The 25580-nt window shown below is 36.1% G+C and overlaps 1 protein-coding gene and 1 long non-coding RNA gene across 7 annotated transcripts; both read left to right on the top strand.

Annotated features, from left to right (window-relative positions):
• Positions 1-13724: 13724 nt before the first annotated feature.
• On the top strand, positions 13725-20675 carry LOC113337135. Of its 5 annotated transcripts, XR_003354111.1 has the most exons (4): positions 13725-14005; positions 19074-19853; positions 19958-20020; positions 20104-20675. It is a non-coding gene; the product is annotated as an uncharacterized LOC113337135 (long non-coding RNA). The 5 variants fall into 5 exon arrangements; XR_003354112.1 differs by having other exon boundaries at positions 19074-19633; positions 19756-20675; XR_003354110.1 differs by having other exon boundaries at positions 19074-20020.
• A 927-nt stretch (positions 20676-21602) lies between these two features.
• On the top strand, positions 21603-25482 carry LOC113337230 (sm-like protein LSM1B). 2 transcript variants are annotated; one of them, XM_026582927.1, is made up of 6 exons: positions 21603-21721; positions 21849-22002; positions 24514-24582; positions 24670-24785; positions 24883-24945; positions 25154-25482. In XM_026582927.1, exons 2-6 carry the CDS (start codon positions 21942-21944, stop codon positions 25229-25231), a joined length of 387 nt encoding a protein of 128 aa, XP_026438712.1. In that variant the 5' UTR covers positions 21603-21721; positions 21849-21941; the 3' UTR covers positions 25232-25482. The 2 variants fall into 2 exon arrangements, with proteins under 2 accessions (XP_026438712.1, XP_026438711.1); XM_026582926.1 differs by having other exon boundaries at positions 21642-22002.
• Positions 25483-25580: the final 98 nt, after the last annotated feature.

Genomic DNA, 25580 nt, shown 5'->3' with positions numbered 1-25580 from the left:
TCTTTGCCTACTTCTACTGCCAACTCTAGTACTGGTATCCCTACTGATTCTATGGTTACTGCACCAGCAGTTCCTTTATGCAGATCGACTCGAGAACACCACCGTCCTAATCACTTAAAGGTATATATTTGCTCGGTTAATCAATGTACATCTCATTCTCCTTATCCTCTTACAAATTATATTTCTTTCGATCAATTTACTCCGCAACATCGTGCATTTTTTTCATCAATTATTATTAATGATGAACCCCGCACATTTATGGATGCTATCAAAAATCCAGTTTGGTGTGATGCAATAGTAAAGGAGCATACTGCTCTAAAGGACAATGATACTTTCACTATCACCACTCTCCCACCTGGCAAGTATGCCGTTGGCTGCAAATGGTTATTTAAGATTAAATATCGCCCTGATGGTACAATTGAACGCTATAAGGCACGTCTTGTTGCTAAAGGTTACACACAACAAGAAGGCATTGATTATCATGACACCTTCGCTCCTGTTGCAAAACTAGTCATTGTTCGTGTCTTGGTGTCTATAGCTGCCATTCATAATTGGCCTTTTCATCAACTTGATGTTAATAACGCTTTTCTACAAGGTGATCTCCTTGAAGATATTTACATGAAACTTCCTCCAGGATTTCAGAAAAAAGGAGATAATCGTGTTTACAAACTCAATAAGTCTTTATATGGGCTTAAGCAAGCCTCTCGCCAATGGTTTTCTAAGTTTTATACAGCCTTACTTAATAAAGGATTCATCCAATCTCGTGCTGACTATTCTCTTTTCACTTTTCATTCTGGTGAAGTCTCTATTTATTTTTTAGTTTATGTTGACGATATTATTATCACAAGTAATAGTGATTCTGATATTCAGGCGCTAAAACATAAACTCGAATCTCAGTTCTCTCTAAATAACCTTGATCGTATACAATATTTCTTGGATATTGAAGTTTCTCGCTCTCCCAAAGGTATTTTTATTTGTCTACACACGTATATTCTTGACATTATTAATGATTCTGGTCTTTTAGGTGCTAAGATTTCTTCTTCTCCGATGGAACAACATCTAAAACTTCATCCATCTTCCGGTGATCCTCTACCTGATCCTAGTTGAAAAAGCGGGGGTCTAACAACCTCACCCAATATTTCGCTTAGCAATCTGTATGGACTAACTCCAATATACTTTCAAGAGAATCAACTTGACAGTCAAAATCAATTATTAATAAGAAGTATATCAAAGAGTTATATCTTAATCTCTCAATCCAATTCGCAATCAAACAAATAAGAATTTGCGAGTCTGATTGAATATAAGAGAAATAACTTGAACGGTACCAAAGACCAATGTTCAAAGATCAATAAATTTCAATCAACAACCAAAGGTTGGATTTACCAATTGATCGATTCAACGAACAACCTGTGATATTTCAATTATATAGCAAAATATAATGCGGAAGAGAAATAAAACAGACACCAGAAGTTTTGTTAACGAGGAAACTACAAATGCATAAAAAACCCGGGACCTAGTCCAGATTTGAACACCACACTATATTAAGCCGCTACAGACACTAGACTACCACAAAGCTAACTTCGGTCTGGAATGTAGTTGAACCCTAATTGATAGACACATTTTTGTGACCGAATTGTCCTCAATTTTTCAGTATTGTTGGTACTCGATTTTCTACTTATTGTGGTGTTTTATGTGTTTGTATGTATTTTTGGAAAATAAACATTTTTTTAAATTTCGGCTCGAAAAGTTGGTATAGGCACCCGGAGGACACATGTTATTCGGACTCTCAATTTTGGATAAGGGACACATAACTGATAAGGGGCACCCAGGGAGCCAGCTGCTAATCGCACCCCATCACTGGTTAAGGGGACTCCATCTTCTTCCTTGATTTGAAAAGAAAAATTGGCGGGAAATTTGGTGTCAATGGTAAAGGATTTATTATCTTTAAGATAAGAATATCTTCTTGCCTTATAAACATGAAGTTTTGAAGAAAAAAGAAGTTATTTTGTATTAAACAAGAAAGATATCCTTAGAAGATTTTATCTTAGATTTTATTCTGCGAATTAAAGAAGATATGGATTTAGTAAAGAAATATATAGAATAAAGAGAAGGAAAAAATTCTGAAGATATTTTTAATTAAAAAGAAGAAGATTTTGGAGTTATGGAAGAATATATTTGAGTAATGTGTATTTTTGTGTATAAATAGAGAACTAGAGAGCACATTTGGGAAGGGGGCAGTCCGGAGCCAAGAGCGTTATTTCATTTGGAGTTTATTATTTTCAATTCTATTTTCTACTGTTTCTGATTATTATTATTTTAGAAAAAGGATTGTACGGTTTATTGTGAGAACTCCAATGGTGATTAATAAAATAAATTATTTAATCATATTATCGTCTCTGGTATTATCATGAGGAGCTAGACCACATTACTGGTACAACAGAGGAAGCAACTTTTCATGATTGTGGTAAATGAATTAATTCTTTATATGACTTTTTGCATAGATTTAATTGCGTTATGATTTCTACTAATTATTTGTTATTTTGTTTGATGTCGCATGCTTGGTTTTAATTACTTTTGATGCGTCATGCTCACAACTTACAACTAATGTTTTATGAAATCTATTTTTGGCAAAGAATTAGAGTCACAACTTCTTTTGTTTGAGTTATATTGTTTAGAATTAATGATTGAACCACAAGAATATGAAAAGTAGTGAAATCCTGCGTCCTGGTATCTCTTCATCCTGTGACCTTATTTTGTATATTTTTCTTTGTTTTTAGTATTTTTTTTATTCAAGCCTAAATCAATCTCAACAAATTCCGAGTAAACGACAACCTTATTTACCACTATTCAAAATTCGATCAATTTTTGGCGCCGCCGACGGGGATTTGTTTTTAGGTTTTATTTTATTTTTTCTTTTTTACGCGTTTTGGTATTTTTGTTTGCTTTCAGATTTGGAGCTAAGCTAAAGGAAAAGAGAAAGTGTTGAAAAGAAAGGAAAAACCCAAAAAGGAAAGAAAAGAGAAATCCAAAAGGAGTGAAGAAGAAGATTTTGTAAATAATTTTATTTTTATTTTTTTAGAAACTGTAATTAAGGTTTTTATTTTTGGACATTTTTTTTTCTTCTTTTCTTTTGGACATTGAACATTGGACTTTATTTTTAAAACCCTACATAAGGGTAGTTTTAAATAAACTGTTTTTTGAGAAGGACGACAATTACGATATCGCCTCGTCCCCTCGGGTTCGTACATGACATAGGAGTCGTGGCCCGAGTCGACTTCAACGGTTCATCCCCCGTCTGGAACGGGAGGTAAGAATTCTAAACACCCGTGAATCCCCTGTCAGCGGGTTTACTGTATGATTTCGTATGCATATATGTTGAGGACCTGAAATCGGATTTAATTTTCTAGTAAAGGGCAAGGCTTGGCCAAATCAAGATAAGTACTCGGATTTCATCACCATTTCCTTCTTGCCCTCCTTAGGAACACGTAACCTACGCCAACCTAAGCCTTAAAATTTGGACTAGAACGAGACTGATAGGGTAACGAGCTTATTAGGAAAGTCGTTCGAAAAATATTGGTTACTCTTTTGAGCATACTTTTAAGTTCATGATGGTTTTTGTGAGTTGAATACGCCGCCTTGTAACGCCGGTAAGGCCTTGGGTATCAAAGCTCCACTGATCTTCCCTCGTCTCTATTCAACTTACTTTAACTCGGATTGATTCCAGAGAGGTTTGCTCAGATTGTAACGAATTCCTTTTCGAAAGAATAAAATCTGGTCTAGAAACAATCTAAGGGATCCATCATGCTTTTTGTTTGCTAGATAAAATAGGCTTGTTGTGGTCGACTCAGCCTTCTTTGTGTTTTTTTAGAATTCCCTTGCAGTTAGGATGTCGAACTGGTATAGCCAATACAATGATTATTCGACTGAGCAACATGAACATTATTCTTTTTATGACCATAGTGTGAATAGTGGTTGGGAACACCAAACTTTTGAAGGTTGTGGGTCATACCATGGTGAGCCCAATTATTATCCACATGCCCACCGGTCATACGAGCAAGATTCTTATGATTCATCTCCTCTAGATGAAGCACGTAAGATACTTGAGTCAACGCGTAAGTTACTTGAGTCGACACATAAGTTAACAGACACAAATGACTTAGTTATGGACGAAAGAACGGTAAAAATGAGTGAAACTTCTTTTGAAGACACCCTCAGGAAGTTAGCTGAGTCAACATGCAAGTTAACCGAGTCAACACGTAGGCTTGAATTAGAGAAGAAAGAAAGAGAAGCTCGAATTACTCGTGATTGCCAATACATTCTTTCCTATATCACCCGTGAAAATGAGGATAATTTTTATAATAATCAAGATGAAGAGGTTAGAATTGGTAACACTACTTGTTTAGATGAGGTTTGATCATTTTCATGTTATTATAATGATGATTATGATGAGGATATTATTGATGAAGAACATGAAATATGTAGGCATAGTGATCAGGAATTTGTTACTCCGATTGAGCTTTATAACGGTAGTTTTGTTTCTAGTACAAATCCAAATAATTATTCACCTATTTAAAAGGATGAGGATTTGACTAGGGATACCACCGTTTTAGACGATGTAGTTCATGATCCTTTAGCCTGCAGTGTGTTGGATAATCCATTATTAGATGTGCCTATCAGTGAATCGGAGGAAGTAACTTTGATTAACACCTTAGTTAATGAGCCTTTATTAGAAACTTTCTCTGATAATCCTTTTATATGATTGTGGTGATGGTTTAGAGGAACGAGTTTATTTTGAGTATAGCGATTTAGAAACAACAGTCTTAGACAAAGAAAGTGAACTCGTAAAAATGAGTGAGGATGCACCTGGTTACGACTTAGAAGAATCAATTGACCATTTTCAGGAATCTAATGATCTAGAAATTAGGGAAATTGTGACTAGTCTACCTAGAGACACTGAAAACTCTAAGTTTGAGGGTGATTATCACTTTCCTGGTGCCTTACCTTTAACTCTTATAAAGTTCCCTCGTGTAGGACTTGACATTTGTGCCTCAACCATCTTACAAGATTATCTCCATAAACTTTTTCCTGAACCTAGTTGTGTCCATAAGAGAGCTCAGTTGTTAGAAACCCATCCTCAGGTTGATGTGGTTAACCCAGGCTATGATACCAAGATTGACTTTGTTTTCCCACCAAAAACTTTTCTTCCCATTGTGAGAACATATGATTTTCAGATGTGTCGGTTATTAAGTTTTGAGACTAAACCTAATTACTTTAGGAAGACCACTTCTTTCATTGTGGTCAGCTGTGTGAGTCAAATCTGATTGACTTAGAGGATCCCCAACTATTCAGGCTTTTGTTATGCGCTTCTAAGTTCTTAGTTGAGTATTTCCAGACTCTTCAGCCTGATCTTCAGAATGCCTTTGAGGAAATCCAACCGATAAAATATTTTTATTTAGACCCTTTTATAGAGTCTGAACCTGAACCACAACTAGATGTAGTTGTCTTAAACAAGGGTATGTTCGATGTCTTCTTGGTTTGTTGTAGTTTCCTCTTCTTGTGGTTAGCACTTTGTGATCCAGATGACACACAGTTATTCCGGCTACTACTTTATGATTCTATGAGGTGATTAATTCCTTCTGATGTCTGGTTGAAGATTTTAAACTTAGCACTTCTTGGGAGGTAACCCAATCTCATGCAACACGGTAATATATTTCCTTAACTCTTTTGCTTCGAGTGGTAACAATTTCTCCTTGTTCATGCTTTTAATTTTATCTTTAGAACATTGAGGACAATGTTAGATTTAAGTTTTAGGGTATGGGAGAAACTTTTTAGTTGCAATAAATAAACTCCAAAGCCTAGAAATTTATGTTTATTAAGGTTGGCACTAACCAATCTAAGTGGACGGGAAAATCTTGGTTATAGGAGTTGAGGAACCAATCTGATTAGATGGAAACATCTAAAGAATCTATTCATAAAACCACAAGGCTCAGTTGTTAGAATTAAAAAAAAAACATGATAGTTTCGCCATATCTCGTTGAATCCCAATCCTTCTGTTTTTACTTTTTAAGTGATTTGGTGGGGAACACGATTCAAGTTGTTACCATTGCTAGGGTGAAGTAGAGTGATTGAGATACCACAAAAAAAAAAAGTTGAGACCAGACCATCAGACTAACCGGAATAAATTCAATAAAGTCGACCACTGGTGCCCTTGTATATGCCAGTTGTGTTGACCTAGAGTTAGGTTTATCGACCACTGGTTCCTTTGTATTTTCCAGTTGTGTTGATATTAGTCAGACCGGTATCTCAGTCCATTAGGATAGGTTCATGTTGGCAGAGGCCTTCAGATAGATATGGGAAACACCGTTCACTTTAAACCATCTATTTTTCTCTTTATCCATCTTCTTAATCTTTCTATGTGATTGGTTGACTCCGGTTATGATGTCTAGAAACTATCTGAGTAGAGCTCTGTCACTTATACATGAATTATAGTATGTGATAATAGTTTTGATTGTTGTTGTAGTAATGAGGTTCAAACTCTCGGACTTGTGAAGATTAAATTTAAAGATTTAATAAAATTATATACAAAAATATTAACAAAGTGGGAGAGAGGTAACCAAGACACTAGATTCCACTATTACACATGAATGATGTCAAATATTTCATAACTCTAATTATCCTTTTAATCCTTTATTTCTTAATCCACAAATAATCAAACATATTCTCAAAAATTAATTGTATCCCTTAAGCATAGATTATCTAACCAAAGCATAACCTATCTAATTGAATCACAACTAATGAAGAAAATTATGTAAACTTTTAAGAACTCTGCAAAAGCAGTGATTGAGTAAATTATAATTAAATATTAGAGAAAATGAAATAGTTACCCATTGTTCATGTGTGAATAACTTCATCCATTGCCTTGGTTACGAGAGAATTAGCCGCTCATCATGTTGGAAACACGCTCAAAAGTTGATTTCATTTATGCTCAAAGGGTTACAAATGATGAATAAGGGAGAATTATAATAAAAATCGGGTTCGCAATGCTTATAACTATTGGAAAAGCCGTTACAAAGAGCCGTTACTGTACTGTTGCGTTTTTTAAGTCTGTCTCTGATCTGCGACCAACAGTATGAGTCGCTGACACTGTTTAAAAACGACGGTTGTGGCGAGTCTGTTCTTCAGTGTTCTATAATGAAAGCAGCAGCAGGTGGTCTCTCTGCAAATTCGATTTTTTTGACTCTGTGGTGCTCTAAACTTCTCCCAATCTGTCCCTCTCACTTCTCTATGATCCCCTCACCCTATATATACTCAACAACAGCAAAATATCACGCCATAACTCTCACAAATTTTCATTAAACTCGTCAGTGAAGAAAAATATTCTAGGAATATTTTCTTCCCTGTTTTAGCTTCTCACGTGTTTCTACAGCTGCAAAATCTCCTCATTTATCTTCTTCACGGTCCAGAGTGTTGCTAGAGTCATCATACACGAGCAGAACACGCATAAATCTTCCAAAACCCGTGAACTATTCTTCTCATGCACGGGCTGCCCTGATTCCTTGTCACGGATTTTCCATCCAAATTTGATCGAAAAAAAACACCCATACCAGCTCTTTTATGACATATCACAACTACCCATGAAGTTACAGCCCTTTAGTCCACCTAGAACATCTTCAAATTTCGATCGAAACATTCTCGGAGAGCTGCCACATTTTTGCCGCCAATTTTTAAGTTTCAAATGAAGAAGATGGTATCCCCCTAACCAACTGTGGGGTGAGAATAGCAGTTGCCTTTTTGGGGTGCCCCTTAGCCAAATCTGGGCTCAGTATAGCAAGTGTCCTCCGGGGGTGTTCCGAGTGATTTTTCGAGCCGATTTTTCCAACAATATTTATTTTCCAAAAATACCTAAAAATACACAAAACACCATAATAAGGACGAAAACGAGTACCAACAATACGAAACATTGAGGACAAATTAGACACATAAATGCGTCTATCAGTATGCTGAGTGCAAACTCGTGTACAACAATTGGAATTTCGCATCAGGGTACTTCCTCCTGTAGTCAATGAGAGTATGCCAACCAAGGAGATTCTTTAGTGCCTTCCAAGGTTTTGCGTAGATAGATAGGGTCCGGAGTAAAGGTTTTGTGGGTACACCTCTGGTAAACCCTCCGGAGACAACACTCCGCCGCTAGGGCCACCTAGCGGTTTAACGTCTTACTGCACGTGCTAAGTGTAATCATTTTTATTTTTCTAGATTAGATTTGCTCGAGGACTAGCAAACAAAAAGTTTGGGGGTATTTGATAGACACATTTTTGTGACCGAATTTTCCTCAATTTTCAGTATTGTTGGTACTCGATTTTCTACTTATTATGATGTTTTATGTGTTTGTAGGTATTTTTGGAAAATAAACATTTTTTGAAAATTCGGCTCGAAAAGTTAGTATAGGCACCGGGAGGACACATGTTATTCGAACTCTCAATTTTGGATAAGGGACACCTAACTGATAAGGGGCACCCAGGGAGCCAGCTGCTAATCGCACCCCATCACTGGTTAAGGGGACTCCATCTTCTTCCTTGATTTGAAAAGAAAAATTGGCGGGAAATTTGGTGTCAACGGTAAAGGATTTATTATCTTTAAGATAAGAATATCTTCTTGCCTTATAAACATGAAGTTTTGAAGAAAAAAGAAGTTATTTTGTATTAAACAAGAAAGATATCCTTAAAAGATTTTATCTTAGATTTTATTCTGCGAATTAAAGAAGATATGGATTTAGTAAAGAAATATATAGAATAAAGAAAAGGAACAAATTCTGAAGATATTTTTAATTAAAAAGAAGAAGATTTTGGAGTTATGGAAGAATATATTTGAGTAATGTGTATTTTTGTGTATAAATAGAGAACTAGAGAGCACATTTGGGAAGGGGGCAGTCCGGAGCCAAGAGCGTTATTTCATTTGGAGTTTATTATTTTCAATTCTATTTTCTACTGTTTCTGATTATTATTATTTTAGAAAAAGGATTGTACGGTTTATTGTGAGAACTCCAATGGTGATTAATAAAATAAATTTATTTAATCATATTATCGTCTCTGGTATTATCATGAGGAGCTAGACCCCATTACTGGGACAACGGAGGAAGCAACTTTTCATGATTGTGGTAAATGAATTAATTCTTTATATGACTTTTTGCATAGATTTAATTGCGTTATGATTTCTACTAATTATTTGTTATTTTGTTTGATGTCGCATGCTTGGTTTTAATTGCTTTTGATGCGTCATGCTCACAACTTACAACTAATGTTTTATGAAATCTATTTTTGGCAAAGAATTAGAGTCACAACTTCTTTTGTTTGAGCTATATTGTTTATAATTAATGATTGAACCACAAGAATATGAAAAGTAGTGAAATCTTGTGTCCTGGTATCTCTTCATCATGTGACCTTATTTTATATATTTTCCTTTGTTTTTAGTATTTTGTATATTCAAGCCTAAATCAATCTCAACAAAGTCCGGGTGACCGACAACCTTATTTACCACTATTCAAAATTCGATCACTAATCAAGATACAGTCGCGTTCCTTATGTCTCTGATCCCAGCAGGATACTACGCACTTGATTCCCTTAGCTGATCTCACCCACAACTAAGAGTTGCTACGACCCAAAGTCGAACACTTGATAAACAAATCTGTATCACACAGAAAAGTCTATTGAATAGATAAATCTGTCTCCCACAGATATACCTACAAGTTTTTGTTCTGTATTTTAATAAATCAAGGTGAACATGAACCAATTGATAACCCGGACTTATATTACCGAAGAACATCCTAGTATTATCAATCACCTCACAATAATATTAATCTATTAACGAAACAGGATATTGTGGAATAACAAACGATGAGACGAAGATGTTTGTGACTACTTTTCTATCTTGCCTATTGGAGATATAAATCTCAAGTCAATCTTAAGATTGTACTCATTCACGATAAAAAAACAGCAAGATCAGATCACGCAACTACAGAGAAAATAGTTGGGTCTGGCTTCACAATCCCAATGAAGTCTTTAAGTCATTAACCTACAGGGTTTCGTGAAAAACCTGAGGTTAAAGGAGAATCGAATCTAGCTTATACAACTAATATCACACATGAGGTGTGGGGATTAGGTTTTCCAGTTGCTGGAGTTATCCTTTATATATATTTCAAATCAGGGTTTGCAATCGAAGTTGCCTTGGTTCAATCCATGGGTGAATAACCTTGGTAACAAAGCATTCAATATTCACCGTTATATGAAAACCTGATTAGATTCAAGATAATATATTTCAACCGTTATATCGAACTTAGCTTGTTATACACAAATGAAATGCACCTTCATTTAGGCTTGAGTAACTGTACCTACACATGTACACCTAGTCGGTTCAACAATAGTTAACCAATGGTTGGCTATGTGAGCACTTTCATATCAACCTTATTTATCTTCACCATAACTAGTTCAAATGACTCAAATGAACTAGTTAGAGAGTTGTTCAATTGCTTAGATCTCATAGTAGTATACAAGACACAATTAAAGCAAAATCGGTTTGATTCACTCGAATCAATGAATGAACATTATAGCCACGGTTTGCAAAGATTTCATTCCTTATTATATAAATTTTTTAGTTCATGAACAAACCGATTTTAGAAATTAACCTTCTTAGGTATGCAAATGGGTACGCATACTTAAGTGACCGGATTGAGTTTGTTTTTATTTTCAAACTCCAGCAGAAATTCACCGAAGTGAAACTTCCACTAGTATGCGTACGAGTACGCATACTTACCCGGATTTCCAACAACCTCCAGTACGCGTATGGGTACGCATACTTTAGGTCCCCGGTTTTGGATTTTTACAAAAATGTGAGAACATACTATGTTTTTTTCCAAACATGGTTACTTGTACTAAACTCTCATTTTAATCATTGAAACTTTCTTAGAGGATGTTAAAATAGTTTTTATCCACAAACTATTTTCATATATCAAAGTGATTTTCAAGTTATTGAAATAATCAACATGACTTTTATCACGAGTAAAGATGAACTTGGCCAAAGAAAAAGCTTACCAACCCATATTTCGAGAAATAGATAAGCGAGATAAACTCGGCTCGAAATAGCAAATATGTATAATCGAAGTCTATATAGAAATATGACTTTTGTCTCAAAATATGAGATATAATAGATATACTTTTGAGTGATAGATAAGTTCAAGTCTCCACATACCTTTTGTCGATGAAGTTCCACAAGTTCCCTTGATTAGTTCTTCGTCTTCATTCGATGAACGTCGTGGAGTCTAAGGCCTGAACTACACTTACTATCCTAATCCGAGACTTAGCTATAAGTAGACTAGAAATCAAGAATTATAGTTTTGACAACTAAACTTGACAAACAAGCTTGAGATAGCAACACTTGCGAGTTCGACCGAGCAATGCTCTAACACTAGTATTTATCGTCGCCTAATAGGTCGACTTCTTTATCTTCAGGTGAATCGTCCTGACATCACTTATTCTGTTAATTATTTGAGTCAATTTGTGCAGCAACCATGTTCTGGTCACTTGGATACTACACATCGTGTAGTCCGTTATCTTAAAGGTACTGTTAGTCACGACATCTTTCTTTCTGCCAGTAACACTTTATCTCTTGCAGGTTATACTGATTCTGATTGGGCAGGTTGCCCCACTACTCGTCTTTCAACCACAAGGTATTTTACAATGTTTGGAGATAGTTCTATTTCTTGGAAATATAAGAAACAACCAACCGTATCTTCCGCCGAGGCAGAATATCGATCTCTCGCCAAGATGATATCTGAACTGTTACACTTGCATTATATTTTCACTGATCTGTGTATCACCATTCCGAAACCCATTCCAGTTTATTGCGACAACCAAGCCGTTATTCATATCTTCGAAATTGAAATATGTTTAGTTTTCATGAATGAACTAAACATATCGAAATCGATTGTTATTTTGTCTGTGAAAAACTTCTATCTGGTCTCATCAAACCGATATTCCGTCCGCAACACAACTAGATGATCTTTTTACAAAGCCACTTGGAGTGGATCATTTTAGGCGTCTTCAAGCAAGTTGCGCATTTTTCCTGACTCTCCTCACGCTCCAACTTGAGGGGAGGGGGGGGGGGGGGGGGGTATTAGACATGTATATAGTTCCAGCAGCTGTGCCGTCACAAGTTAACCACTAGTCCAAGTCTTTAGGCCTATAGCAGCTGGAGGAGTTATTGTAAATCCAAGTCCTATGTATTTTGGTTATTGTAATGTAATCTCTTTCTATTTGTTTAGATTAGGATTGAATCTTTCTCTTGTAACTTGTACCTATTACATATAAATACTCAATGAAGAAACAAAGAGTCTACACGGTTGTGAGACTAATTTTGTCTATATATAAAATCTTTGAGGTTTTAATCGATTTGGTTCCAGGATTAACATGTATTTGTTGATTACTCAATCTCAATGAGACAATATACATGAACAACCGGAATGAATTATTTACACATAATTTGTGAGTAAAATTTACACCAAAAACATAGGTTTTCCCTATTTGCGTCATATCCAACTATGAACAATTTAGTCTGCAAAATAATATATGCTAAGTATTAAAGCATTAACTAAACTTTTTTTTTTTAATACTTTCACTAGTTTTGATTAAATTGAAACGAAGAAAAAGGATTGTAAATGAAACTTAGTGATCAACTTAAAATTACACCTAGGGTTAATAGAATTTTGGGTTTTTTATTTATGAAAGAAAATATTAGTGAATAATAAGAAGATAAATAGGGGTGGTAATAGTTATAGTCAAATTTGAATTAAGGAAATCTTATAAAATTAACAGTCCTAATTGACTTGTCAAAATATTAAGGAAATCCTATAAAATGTCGTGACTAACCTTTGACTAGCCCTATTTAATGTTATGCTGCCACCAAAACTAAAACTAATAGTATTAAAAATTATAAATTGGATAGTATTATTATTTTATGAAATATTTTAAGAAAATAAAGTAAAAATTTTACTGTTTTTATTATGGAGTCCATAATTAGAATGGGATGTAAGAATAAGTAGAAGTTTTATTAGGAATTTTATAACTATCCATAAATATTTTTATTCAAAAAAAAGAATGACAATTAATACAAAGATATTGAGTAGATTTTTTCCTTATATATGGTGATAATATTTAAGATTTTGAATTAAGTTTATATTAAAAACGATTTTATGATTATAAAAAATAAAGGGTATATTTGATAGTTTAAGGGAAATGTATGTCTATAAACAGAGCGGACAAATAAAAAAAGACAGACAAAAATAGAAATTAGGACAGATAAAAGAGACAGAGGGAGTATGTGGTAAATAGGAAAAAATATAATTGAAGAGTAGAATAATTTTAGAAATATGAGGGAGGTGGCAAATAGGAAATGTGTGGGTGGCAAATAGGCGAAACCCTTACAAAACCAATAAATTATTTTGTACTGTGAGTTCAATTTTTTTTTACGGGCTTTATTTACTGTTGGGCTGATTTAGTAAATTATTTCGTATTGGTTTTTACGGGTTTGTTTTAAACGTTTTATTGAGGGTTGATTCTGTATTTAGGTTCACAATATAGGGTCCTAAATATAATATGAATAATTATAGGCTCTTCATTTCTTAAAGAAAGGCAAAGAGAAAGAAAAGAAGGAACATTATCCCTGGATCTATAGATTCTAGTCAAAAGGGTTCCTTGTTCAAATGATTCCAGGGGTTCTGATTTTTACTAACAAAGTTGTAATCTTTACACCTGCAAATGATCAGAGTTATATTTGGGTTTAAAAGTTAGGGTTTTTATGGTTGTGGAGAGAAATCAATCAGTGGGTTTCTATCAATGCTGATCAAAACGCTAAATTTTCAGAAGATTTGAAGAGAAGAAGTTGTTGGTGGTTTCAATGTCTTGGCCTGGTTCTGAAGATGGATTCCTTTCTACTTCACTTGCTAGCTATCTTGACAGTATGTCTTCTCTCCCCCATCTTTCTATATCTCTTTATCTATAGCTTCTGATGAGTTAAAGTTTCAATTTTTATGTCAATTTTTTGTCTATTAATGCTTGATTTTGCCTGGGGTTGCACCAATTTTTGTTAGCTTGTCTAATTTGATGTAAAATTTTGTTTTTTATGCTTAACATTTTGTGGGTTTTGATCAATTTTGCATAAGTTTGTGTTTTTGTTTCACAAGTTAGTTTCATTCATGCTTGATTTGATGACCTGTTAAGCTTATGAGTGTCTTTGAAATTGTTTCGAAACTGTAAAGAAGGTTCATTTTTGATGTAATACTGTTATAGGGTTCAAAATTTGTTAATGAGAAGCTTGGAAACAATTTCTGTTTCAAAGCTGTAAACACGATTTCTGTTCAATGACATGCATTCCATTTGGGTGGATCTTTGCACCATTCAGATTTTCCCTAGTCAGTGGAGAAGGCATTATCATTTGTTTGTTGTGATCTATCATTTTAGGTAGGTGGTTCACGTTTTGTTAAAAGTGGCTCATCACTACGTTAGAGTTGTCAACCAAAGAAAATTAACCAGTCCAGTTTAGTTATTAGCAATTTAGGGAACAGCTTCCTAAAGACCTTCTGGTCTTGATTTATCTTAGAGTCGGATTTTCTTGCAATTTAATTTGCTAGATCAGCATCCTGATTGTCATACAATGGCAGGGATACAGAGAGATGGTATTTTCTTAAGAACTGTTATTAGAGAACTCACTTCCAAGCTAGCTCTCATGCTAACGACCCAACATGATGCATATATGGATGCCTTAATCTCTAGGATGGTGAATTACTTAGGGTGAATGGGGGAATCTAATAGTAATGGTTGATAGGGCGTGAGACCCATGCCACCCAAGGAGGAATGCATTGTTCATAGGAAGGTAGCATCATATTAGCTAGTAGCGACTGAGGTTAGGTGGCAGTGGATGACATGCCACATTCACTCTTGGATTTTCTCATTCACCCCAAGGGTTCATCAACGCTGGTGATTAGGGTGTCTATGTAGGCACCATTTAGAGTTTTAGCATGAAAGTGGGTTGTGTACCAATGTTGCAGTGCTATGACATTGTAATTTTAAGCTTCGAGTACGAAATTATATGAGTGATGCCATCTGTATAGTGTGTTTCTTATGGAGTCAAATGCAGTGGTGTTGGGCTTGTCACAAATTATTCCCAGGAAGGTTAGCCCTTAACAGGTTAAGTAAGAAAATGACAGTCATTTCTCACGGCCTTCTATAACGCGATGTTGGTCAGCGCTCGCTCAGTCAAATACATAAATCAGTCGTTAGATCAAATAATGAAATTGAAATTAACGAATTTAGGGTTTACTTATTACCCTTAATTTCAATTTTGTTATTTCATCAAACGGTTGATATATGTGTTTGGCTGACCGAAAGATTGCTGACCTACATTATGTTATAGACGGCTGTGTATTCACTCTAAAGGGTGATGTCTATGTAGGCATGAAAGTGGGTTGTGTACCACGGTTGTAATTTTAAACTTCAAGTACGAAATTATGAGGGATGCCATATCTGTATTGTCTATTTCATATGGAATGAAACACTCGAGAACCCTGTGATTGAATATACTATTTGGGGTGCCTGGATCATAGAGCAATTGTGTGCACGTCGATTTCCTTGCGATTGGTAAAGTATTTTGACGCCGTTATGTTACTTTTAGACCAGGTGCAGCACTTAGTCAAATATTTCTGTATTTGGTAAAATACATAAATCAGCCGTTATATCAAATGAAATTGAAATAAACGGTTATAAGTAAACCTAAATCAGATTTAAGGTTTACTTATTATCGTTGATTTCAGTTCTGCTATTTCTTCTAATGGTTGAGTAGATTGGTAGCGGGAACTTTTCTATCAATACCTCTGCTCTCGGTGTTCATGAGCTCAGAATCACTATTTAGTTCATTCAGTGCTTACGAGCAAATTGTAATTGTTCCAAAGCTGCAAAGTTGCTCTTGCTAACACTTGAACATGACATGGTCACCTATATGGATACGCTAGCTTTCAGGAAAATTTATCTTCTATTTTCCTTTTGTTCGTAGGTTATGCTTATGTAGGAGAAAAATCGGGGAGATAACATCAGTCAACGATTTTTTCTCCTATATGAGCGTAAACCTACATATGGAAAGGAAAGAGCGCAAGTCGTCAGATCTAGCATAGGGGGAAACTAATAAAAGGCGTCCAGCATGTTTACTGCAAGTATATGGACTAATTTCCAGCATTAATGGGAGTATCCAGTAATACATATGACTGGCAGAACACTATTGGGGTTTCTGGATCATAGGGCAATTGTTTGCATGTTCATTTCCTTGTGATTGGTGAAGTATTCTGACCCTGTTATCAATTTTGTAAAAGTTTGTGTTTTTGTCTCACAATTTTGTTTCATGCATGCTTGATTTCATGACCTATTAAGCTTATGAGCGTCTTTGAAATTGTTTCAAAGCTGAAAGCGGTAAAGATCGTTCCTTTTTGGTGTAATACTGTTAAGGGATCAAATTTTGGTTGTTATTTTACAAGAATTTTTTACAGACTGAAAAAGAGAAGAACTTTCCCACTTAGTCTTATGTGGTGCCTCGTGGTACCAATAGAGATGTAATTTTCTACTGACGTGTACCCGGTCTTTCTGAAAGTTTGTCTGTTCTTTAAACCGTTGATCTATTACGTGAGCTTGTAATTTTTTATAGCCTTGTAATTGTAACTATAAGTTTACCTAATAGATCACCGCTTCAAAGAGCAAAGACAAACTTTTTCAAACAGATCGACCATGTCCGTCGAAATTACACTATGTTGTTTTGCTTGTTAATTGTAGCGTATTTGATCCGAGTTAAGCAGAGGTGAACCTTGTGAAATGTGTATAAGAAAGAAAAAAAAAAGGTTTCTTCTCATAGTACTAGTCTTGTCTACTGAGGCACTTAGCAGAACTCTGTACTTTTTTACATATAACTATAAGCATCTTCTAGGTTGGTTTTAGCCTAGGCACTCACGGATCTGGCCTAGGCTTAATGATTCCTATTCGTTGGAGCTGCATTGGGTTCTTTTTTTCCACCAAGTCATTAATCTTGTTTCACAAATATAGCAGTAGTTACAGTGACTCATTTTTATCCTCCACATCTTATTTTTAATTTTAGCAGAACTTTGTACTTTATATATATATACCCCTTTTCTAGGTTGGTTTTAGTGCTGTGATGTGGAGGATAAAAATGAATCACTGTAACTACTGCTATGTTTGTGAAACAAGATTAATGATTTGGTGGAAAACAAGAACCCAATGCAGCTCCAACGAATAGGAATCTTTAAGCCTAGGCCAGATCCGTGAGTGACAGCCGAATAGTCACATCGTAGGTAGCTGTTATCCCTTAAAATCTTCATTTGGTCAAACACACAAAGCAAGCTGATAGTATTTCACAGTTTACTGAGATGAGCCTCTCTCATCCAAATTACTTAAGGGATTATTATTAAAAAGTCTTGTATCGGCCTATTATTTAAGGGATTATTATTAAAAAGACTAGTACTATGAGAAAAACCCCCTTTTTTTATTTCTTATACACGTTCATCTCTGTTTAGCAGTTAATTTTCTGTTCTAGTATACTAGGTCATTTTGTGTTAGGTGCCATTTTTGTTTTGTTTATTCATGCTTCACTGCATTCTGGATTTTGACTAATTTTACATCTTTCTATGTGTATTACATGTTCGATTTGGGAAGCCTTTAGCCGACGCCAAGTATATAGTAATTCTTCAAAACTCTTTCCTTTTTGTCTAAAAATATAAAATCCGTGCAACATATTTACTGCAAGTGGAGAACCTTAGCTCATAATTCTTCAAAACCTTTTCCTTTTTGTCTAAAAATATAAAATCCGTACAACATATTTACTGCAAGTGGAGAACCTTAGCTCTCATGTTCTGCAACTTTAAACCTGGTTTTCGTCTTTTAGTACTGTGCTTTCATGGTTCTGCTTCAACACTGACCTTATAAGCATTTGCTGAGTAGAGTGATAGCATGGACTTTGGAAATCCACTTTCTATCAAATACCTTCACTGTCGGTGGAAGAAGAACCGTGAATTATTTTCTTCAAGCTGAACAAACTTGTTAACTGGTGACTTAATATGCTTAGGACGTCCAACTTGTTTAGCAGGTGGAGAAGATACGTGAAATTGTACCTTTCCCTGTTAAACATGCTTTTTAACCGGTGATTTAACTATTCTGTCACCTGCTAAAAACTGAAAAAGAATCGTTTCACAAATTTTCCTCACCTGGTAAATAACTAGAAGTTCAAAACATATTAAGACACCGGTTAATGACTTTGTTAGCTCTGAATAAGAATCAGTTCACGTTTCTTCCCCACCTGCAAAACAAGTTTAAAGTTCAAAGAATTGAACTTCCTCGAAGGAAGTTCAAAGCATGGAACTTCATGGTTCCGCTTCAGTACTAACCTTATAACTATAAGCATCTTCTAGAAGAAACTGAAACCCTCTCTCTCTATCTGTTCATAAGCTTAGAATCACTATTTATTTCATAAGGTGCTTATGAGCGAACTTTAATTCTTCCTAAGTTGTAAAGATGCTCTTGCTAACCCTCTCTATCGACACAAGTATATATGTCAGCAAGTATGACCAGTCATAGAATACGTTGCCGCTATGGCTGTAACGTATTCGAGGACTAGCCGTAATTGCTGAACGGTAATTGTAGTGAACTTCTATTCTATGAATTTTCAGGATTGGTAAATCTTTCGGGGTGAATGGGGGATCTAATGGTGAATTGGGTGGGAAACTTATTCATAAGGTCATTGACATTGTCCTTAAGCTATAAACAAAGATTCTTGGCAGCAGTGGATCCCACACCCCCTATTCACCACTAGATTCTTCCATTCATCCAAAATGGTTCATCAAACATGAAGATTCGGGCATCTATGAAGGCGCATTAGAGTGTAGCTATGAAATTACAATGCTTTGGTGTTGTAATTTTACTTTTCATGTACGAAATGATATGGAATGATGCCATTTGACCCCTTTACGTTCACAGGTATAAATTGCAGAGAAGCTTCTTGTTTTGCTGAGAGATGACCAGAAACTCATGGGGATACTTCGTTCTTTTGATCATTTCGGTCTGCTTTTTGTCTATATGTTGATTTATGAATTTGCCTCTTTTCTGCACTTTAGTCGCTTATGGAAAAAGCAAATGCGGTTCTTGAAGGTGCGTGCCTTTTGGGCCGGCTCAAAAGGCAGAAAGGGTTGCTACAGATTTGAAAAACAGTTTTGTGCACCCCCTTTATAAAGTATATCTTTAAGGTTTTATAATCAAATACTCCACCCATCACAATGGTAGAATCATGCTGGTTGCGCAAAATAACAATCCGAGGTGGCCATTGTGCTCTGATTGGAATAGCAAGATAACCCGATTTTATCGCACACTACAGTCATGAACAGTATCATATTGTCAATTTGTAACAGAAAGTAGTCCTTTTATTTTCTTAATGGTCCAGTTTGCAGTTTGTTTCTTAAATGTGCACTCCTTTACATTCCCGTGTATAACTTGCAGAGAAGCTTCTTGTCTTGCTGACAGATGGCCGGAAACTCATGGGGGTATTTGTTCTTTTGATCTGCTTTTTTCCGTCTCTATGTTGATTTATGAATTTGCCTCTTTTCTGCACTTCGGTAGCTAATGGACACTTTGTTTTCTGTATACAACAAATGCGTCCTTGAAGGAGCTTGTGAACAAGCAACTTTTGGAGATCTCTGCTGCGACATTTCTTGAGGTCTTAATGTGATCCGCAGGGAAAATGTTGTCTTAATAAGAGAACTGGTATATAAACTGTTTATTTAATTTCAGTTTTCTGACTAATTGTTGCCAATAGTTAAGTACCTCTCAAGTAGTAATTTTTCATGTTTTTGTTCTCATCAAATAAGATTTAGAGAGGGAGGAGCTTCCCCCGCACATGACTCAGTGTTCACCTGCTGAGATAAAAAAGAGTAAGTGATACTTTTTTTTTTCCGGCAGTATTATGTTAGTTAGCATGGTTCTGACAATACTCTGAGGTTTTACGTTTGGGCAGGCGCAAAAGGCAGAAAGGGATGCCACAGAACTGAAAGGCTCCATGAGAAAAAGAATGGAGTTTCTGGATATGGACTGAATCCATGCTATATATCACCCGCAAATATTATCGCGGCTGATTCTTGCTGGTTAAAGTTGCTCAAATGTGGCCATTTTACTCGTCTTTTAGCTGTTCAAATTTATCTGTGGCAACCACAAATTTACTGTATGCCATATACAATTTGTAGCTCATGGAAGTTGTGATTTGCTTCTTGACCCTGGATTTCATCTAGTGGTTACTAACCTTAGTTCCATTCACACAGGATGCAGCCGTTTGTTAATGAAGTTTTAATGGGTTGATCCCAGTGTCACTGGGGGTGAACATGGTCTGGATTCAACCGGTTTTAACATCATCAGCATCCAGTCCTGTACATGACGGACTAGTTTTAGTGTTGTTTGTCTAAAATTCAATGTAGAAGACATTGGTGGGTTTGTCTGCCGTTTCCAGGAATTTATAATCCCATGGGGTTACAAATTCTGGGATTCATGTAAATTCCTTGCATATATATGGAATTTAGAGTTTTCTGGGATTCATGTAAAATTCTTACCGGGTACATTATATTTGCCGCGCAGAACAGTTCCCTCTTGTTCCTGGCAAGTTTCGGCAAATGTTCCAGCTACAGTTACATACGCAATTAATTAACACAGAGTTTTGTGTAGGAAAATATGGAAATAATTAGCCATTAATCTACAATGAATCCACAGATATTTATTTTGATGAGCATGACACAAAGAAAACCAACCAAAAAAGAACAACTGCTAGTTTTTGGAGCCATGATAGAGATATTTAGATATATATGATATGATCAATGGTTTGATGATGGATGAACTGATTCATATCGATGCCTCAATTTATAGTGTTTCCAACTAAGAAACCAACCAAAAATGTCCCGTTCCGTCAAAAATCCAGTGAAAGTCACATATGTAACCGCTCACATACGCAAAAAAAAAAGTCACATATGTAACCGCTCACATACGCAAAAAAAACCCTTTTAGGATTCAGGTTGCTGGTTCAGGTGGAGGCGGCGGTGGTTCTCAAAGTGGTGATGGTGGCCTTATACATGTGACTTAACTGGGTTGGATTCCAACTAAGAAACCAACCAAAAATGTCCCATTCCGTCAAAAACCCAGTTAAGTCATATATGTAACCGCTCACATACGCAAAAAAACCCTTTTAGGATTCAGGTGGAGGCGGCGGTGGTGATGGTGGCCTTATACATGTGATTTTACTGGGTTGGACGGCAGAGTTAACGTTTTAAGGTTCGGTGGTTTGACTAGTTAGCAGATATGATCAGTTATTGTATTATTTGCCAGCAAGAGTGAGTTGCACATTGTTTTAAATGAAACCACAGACTTGAACGTTGGAATATGAAAAAAAAATCGTTGTCGACTCGAGCACCAACTCGGACTAGTCTAGAATATAATTCACACGCTCCTTTGACATGCTCACAACTCAAACCCCAGTCCCGTAATTATGGCACAGACTTCTTAAATTTCTTAGGTAGAAAAGACTTGAATTCTGAAAGGATATTCTTCTATAAACTTGATGATCATCAGCAGATCTACACACAAGTCAAAAGGTTTTTTTACTTTCAAGTGATTTCAAATCTAGGGTTTTCATTCTAGTAATCTTTGCTAAATTTAAAAAGTTCAAAGCTTTGATTGATTTCAAAAGAATTAAAGTTAGGGTTCTTTTTATGGTTGTAGAGAGAAATCAAGTAGTGGGTTTCTGTAAATGCTGATTAAAACACTAAATTTGAAGAAGATTTTAAGAGAAGTTGAAGTGTTGGGGTGGTTTCAATGTCTTGGCCTGGTTCTGAAGATATATTCCTTTCTACTTCTCTTGCTAGCTATCTTGACAGTATGTCTTCCTTTCCCTCTCTATCTGTTTATCTGGCTTGTGATATGTTAAAGTTTCAAATTTCTGTTTATTGATGCTTGATTTGGTCTGGGATTTTATCAATTTTGATGTCAAATGGTTGTTTTTATGCGTAACATTTTGAGGGTTTTGATCAATTTTGCATAAGTTTGTGTTTTGGTTTCACAATTTAGTTTTATGCATGCTTGATTTGATGACCTGTTTAGATTATGAGTGTCTTTGTAATTGTTTCAAAGCTGTAAAGATGATTCCTTTTCAGTGCTGAAGGATCAAATTTGGAAATTCTCTTTTTGGTTATAAATTTTGGGAATAATACTTAATGAGTTACTTCGGAATTATTTCGAAGCTGTAAACATGTTTTCTGTTTATTTGGATGGATTTGCCCTAGGTAAACACATTCTGCCAAAAGTGGCTCATCATTACGTTAGAGTTGTCAACCAAAGAAAATTAACCAGTCCAGTTTAGTTATTACCAATATAGGAAACATGCCTAGTGGCCTGGATTTATCTTAGAGTCCGATGTTATTGGAATTTTGCTAGATCTGCATCCTGATTGTCATACCATGGTAGGGATTTCGGTTACTAAGAGTATTAGAGAACTCACTCCCAAGCTAGCTCTCATGCTATCGTCCTGACAGGACGCATATATGGATACCTTAATGATGTTGAACGTCTTGGGATGAATGGGGGATCTAATGACTAATGGTAAATAGGGTGTGAAACCCACTGCCACCTTAGGTCACTAGCATTGTTCATAGGCAGCTAGGATCCATATTAGTTAGTTGCGACTGAATTTCGTTGGCAGTTGATCCCATGCCCTATTCACCATTGGTTTCTCTCATTCACCCCAAAGGTTTCATTAAACCCCAATGATTAGGGTGTCTATGTAGGCGCCATATTAGATTTTTAGCATGAAAGTGGGTTTTGTAGCACCGTCCCAATACTATGGCATTGTAATTTTAAATTGTACGAAATTATATAAGTGATGCCGTATGTATAGTCTATTTCGTATGTAGTCAAATGCAGTGGTGTTGGGCTTGTCACAATTTTTTCCCAGCAAGGTTAGCCCTTAACAGGTTAAGTAAGAAATTAATTTATATTTCTGACGGTCGTCGATAACACAATGTAGGCGCCATATTAGAATGTTAGCATGACAGGGGGTTGCGTAGCACACGGTTGCATTGCTATGCAATTGTAATTTTAAACATCAAGTACAAAATTGAGTTATGCCATCAGTATTGCCTATTTCGTATGGAGTCGAACACTCTAGAACCTGGTGACTGAATATGCTACTATTGGGGTTTGTGGATCATAAGGTGAAGTATTTTGACGTTGTTATATTACTCTGAATCAGGTGCATCACATCGTCAAATACTTAGCTTTACGAGGATTATCATGGATTATACTTAATTTTGTGTTCTGGTTCCATGATTTGTTTTGTCTATGGAATGCCTTTAGTCAACAGTAAACAGATTGTAGTTCCTTAAATTTTTTTCCTTTTAGTAGTATATTTATCTTTTCGGCTAAAAATTAATAAAATGTGTACAACATGTTTACTGCAAGTGGGGAACCTTAGCTCTCGTGTGCTGCAACTTTGGACCTGGTTTTAGGTCTGTATATTCATGGTTCTGCCTACTGACCTTAGAAGCATCTGCTGACAATATAAGATGCTCTTGCTAACCCTCTATGTTCCTGACACCTATATGGATACCATAATTTTCAAGATTGGTGAATCTTTTGGGGTGAATGGGGGATCCAACGGTGAATTGGGCGGGAGACCTATTCCTAAGGTCGCTAGCATTGTTCTTAAGTTTTACACAGAGAAGTTAATGCTGAATAGTTGCCACCAATTTTAGGGGGCAGTGGATCCCGCACCCTATTCACTGTTAGATTCTTCCATTCACCCAATATGGTTCATCAATCCCGATGATTAGGGCATCTATGTAGGTGCGTCAGAGTGTCAGCTTGGAAGCAAATTGTCTAGCACTATTGCTATGCTTTGGTACTGTAATTTAACTTATGAGTACCGAATTATATGAGGGATGCCATCTGAACTATCTATTTCTTATGGAGATGACACTAAAATACCCTGTGACTGAATGTACTTTTGGGGTGTTTAGATCACAGAGCCGTTTTGTTCACCCAAAGTGCACGTTCATTTTCTTGTACCCATCACAATGTGAGAAACATGCTCTTTGCGCAAAATAGCAATCTATGGGGGTCGTGGTGCTCTTATTTGATCTATCATAAAATTAACAGTGGTAATGGTGTAGTTGTTCCTTGTATGGTTGTGCTCGAGAACATGTAGTTAGGTCTTGGTATTGTTCTGATTGGGAATTCGAAATACCGTCAACTTGGAAGTGCAATATAAACTGATATCATCTCACTCTAGAGTCGTGAACAGCAGAAGTAGTCATTTCATTTTCTAAATTGTCCAGTTTGCAGTTTCTTTCCTAAATGTGCACTTCTTAACATTCTCATGTATAACTTGCAGAGAAGCTTCTTGTCTTGCTGAGAGATGGCCGAAAGCTCATGGGGATACTCCGTTCTTTTGATCAATTCGGTCTGCTTTTCGTGTCTCTGTTAATTTATGAAATTGCCTCTGTTCTGCACTTTAGTCGCTAATGGAAAATTTGTTTTCTGTCTACAGCAAATGCGGTCCTTGAAGGTGCGTGTGAACGAGTAATTGTTGGAGACCTATACTGCGACCTTCCATTAGGTCTTTATGTGATCCGCGGGGAAAATGTCGTCTTAATAGGAGAACTGGTATAGAGTGTACACTTATTTTCAGTTTCCCAATAATTGTTGCTATGATTTAAGTACCTCTTAAGTAGAAATCTTCCATGTTGTTCTGATCGCACAGGATTTAGAGAGGGAGGAACTTCCCCCACAAATGACTCGTGTTTCACCTGCAGAGATAAAAAGGGTGAGTATGGTAAATGAAAAGCATTTGGTTTAGTAGCTCAGTCTGATGATGCGTCAGTGTTTTTGAGACTCCGTCTACAGGGAGCTGGAAGCTTGCCAATGTAGTACAACATGTATTCTGATGCGAAGTTAAGAGTAGTGGCTAGATTCCTTCTCGGTTATGTTATCATCGTTCTGACTTGACTCGATGTTGTTTTACTTTTGGGCAGGCGCAAAAGGCAGAAAGGGACGCCACAGACTTAAAAGGCTCCATGAGAAAAAGAATGGAATTTCTCGATATGGACTGAAGATTACTACTACTACCTGTACCACATTTTGCCCTGCCATTTTTTGAATGGGGTGAATCCAGCCCATATGTCACCGGCAAATATTATCGCCGCCGATTCTTGCTGGCTAAAGTTGTTCAGATGTGTCCGGACTTACTCCTTTAGTTCCAAGTTTATCAGACAAACGGCCAATATATATCAAGTAGTAGCTCATGAAGTTGTGAAAAATGTTCTTAATCTAGGTTCTTTTAATCTTACCAGGACTTCTGTTAGTTCCTCAGTTAAAACTTAAAGAATGAGACAGATACGTCCACAGAGTAACCGAAGAAACTTTCCGGTGACACGATCACTATATTATTCCTTGCAAATT

The sequence above is a fragment of the Papaver somniferum genome, unplaced genomic scaffold (assembly GCF_003573695.1).
Source record: "Papaver somniferum cultivar HN1 unplaced genomic scaffold, ASM357369v1 unplaced-scaffold_158, whole genome shotgun sequence".
In the NCBI taxonomy this organism is placed as follows: Eukaryota; Viridiplantae; Streptophyta; class Magnoliopsida; order Ranunculales; family Papaveraceae; genus Papaver; species Papaver somniferum.
Note: the sequence above shows the minus strand (reverse complement) of the source record. Positions and strands in the feature narration are given on the sequence as shown.

Coding starts and splice junctions, on each gene's coding strand:
- LOC113337230 (XM_026582927.1), top strand. CDS start 21,942: ATGTCTTGGCCTGGTTCTGAAGATATATTCCTTTCTACTTCTCTTGCT. Junction 22,003..24,513: donor TCTTGCTAGCTATCTTGACA/GTATGTCTTCCT, acceptor TATAACTTGCAG/AGAAGCTTCTTGTCTTGCTG. Junction 24,946..25,153: donor CACCTGCAGAGATAAAAAGG/GTGAGTATGGTA, acceptor ACTTTTGGGCAG/GCGCAAAAGGCAGAAAGGGA.